Source organism: Numida meleagris, chromosome 1 (genome assembly GCF_002078875.1).
Source record: "Numida meleagris isolate 19003 breed g44 Domestic line chromosome 1, NumMel1.0, whole genome shotgun sequence".
In the NCBI taxonomy this organism is placed as follows: Eukaryota; Metazoa; Chordata; class Aves; order Galliformes; family Numididae; genus Numida; species Numida meleagris.
Genome location: NC_034409.1, coordinates 194421169 through 194422685, shown reverse-complemented (window position 1 = coordinate 194422685; position 1517 = coordinate 194421169). Strand labels below are relative to the sequence as shown.

General features: G+C 65.1%; 1 protein-coding gene across 1 annotated transcript in view; it reads left to right on the top strand.

Moving 5' to 3' along the window:
* Positions 1–229, top strand: part of LOC110405227 (major surface-labeled trophozoite antigen 417-like) — a 4029-nt gene extending 3800 nt beyond the window's left edge. Inside the window, exon 3 of the mRNA XM_021410397.1 lies at positions 170–229. Within this exon, the coding sequence (XP_021266072.1) occupies positions 170–229 (60 nt within the window). The remainder of the gene's footprint in view (positions 1–169) is intronic.

The following is a 1517-nucleotide window of genomic DNA, read 5'->3' as shown; positions in this document are numbered from 1 at the left end:
CATCCCACCCCCTCCCATCGCGGTGCTCGCAGCAGTGCAGGGCTGCATGGTGGGGCCGTGCCGCCCGCAGGGGAGCACCGGGGGCTGGGCCCCAACGTCAGCAAAGTGCGCAGCCTGAAGATGGACAGGAAGGTGTGGACGGAGGAGCTGATCCAGGTGCTCCCGCCAGGGACAGGGGGTGCGGGCGGGCGGGCGGCGTCACCGCCCCATGGACACATCCCCACCGTGACCCCACCACCGTGTCCCCATTGCCACATCCCCACCATGTTCCCATCGCCGTGTCCTCCCCACCACTATGTCCCCAACACGGCCTCACCATGTGTCCCCATCACCACGTCACCACCATGACCCCACCACCGTGTCCCCATTGCCACATCCCCACCATGACCCCACCACCATGTCCCCACTACAACCTCACCACCATGTCCCCACCATGTCCCCATCGCTGTGTCCTCCCCACCACTATGTCCCCAACACGGCCTCACCATGTGTCCCCATTGCCACGTCACCACCATGACCCCACCGTGGCCCTGTGGCCACATCCCCACCACCGTGTCCCCATTGCCATGTCCCCACCGTGTCACCACCATCATGTCCCCACCATCATGTCCCCACCACAGCCTCACCACTGTGTCCCCATCACCATGTCACCACCATGTCCCCACCGTGTCCCCATTGCCGTGTCCCCACCATGACCCCACCACCGTGTCCCCATTGTCATGACCCCACCACCATGTCCCCATCACCACGTCCCCGCCGTGTCCCCATTGCCACATCCCCCCCATGTCCCCACCATCACACCCCCACCACCATGTCCCCACTACGACCTCACCATCATGTCCCCACCATGTCCCCATTGCCGTGTCCCCACCATCACGTCCCCACCACGGCCTCACCACCGTGTCCCCATCACCATGTCACTACCATGTCCCCATCACCATGTCCTCCCCACCACTATGTCCCCACCACGGCCTCACCACCGTGTCCCCATTGCCACATCACCACCATGGCCCCACCACCTCGTCCCCATTGCCGTGTCCCCACCATGACCCCACCATCACGTCCCCACCACCGTGTCCCCACCATGGCCTCACCACCGTGTCCCCATTGCCACATACCCACCATGTCCCCATTGTTGTGTCCCCACTGTGTCCCCATTGCCAGGTACCCATCATGTCCCCACCACCATGTCCCCATCACCTTGTCCTCTCCATCACTGTGTCCCCACCATGTCCCCACCGCCACGTCCCCATCGCCATGTCCCCATCATGTCCCCACCATCATGTCCTCCCCACCCCTGTGTCCCCACCTCCATGTCCCCACCATGCCCCCCTTGCCGTGTCCCCCCCCTCGTGCTGCTGATGTGGGGTGTATGCAACTGGGGACTGGGGACCGTCCCCTCGCCCGCAGCTGCCCCCCGCCCCACTCAGGTCCCCCATTCCTGAGCCCCCTCGTCCCCATCCCACTGAGCCCCCTGTCCCCATCCTGCTGACCCCCCCATCCCACTGTCTCCACCC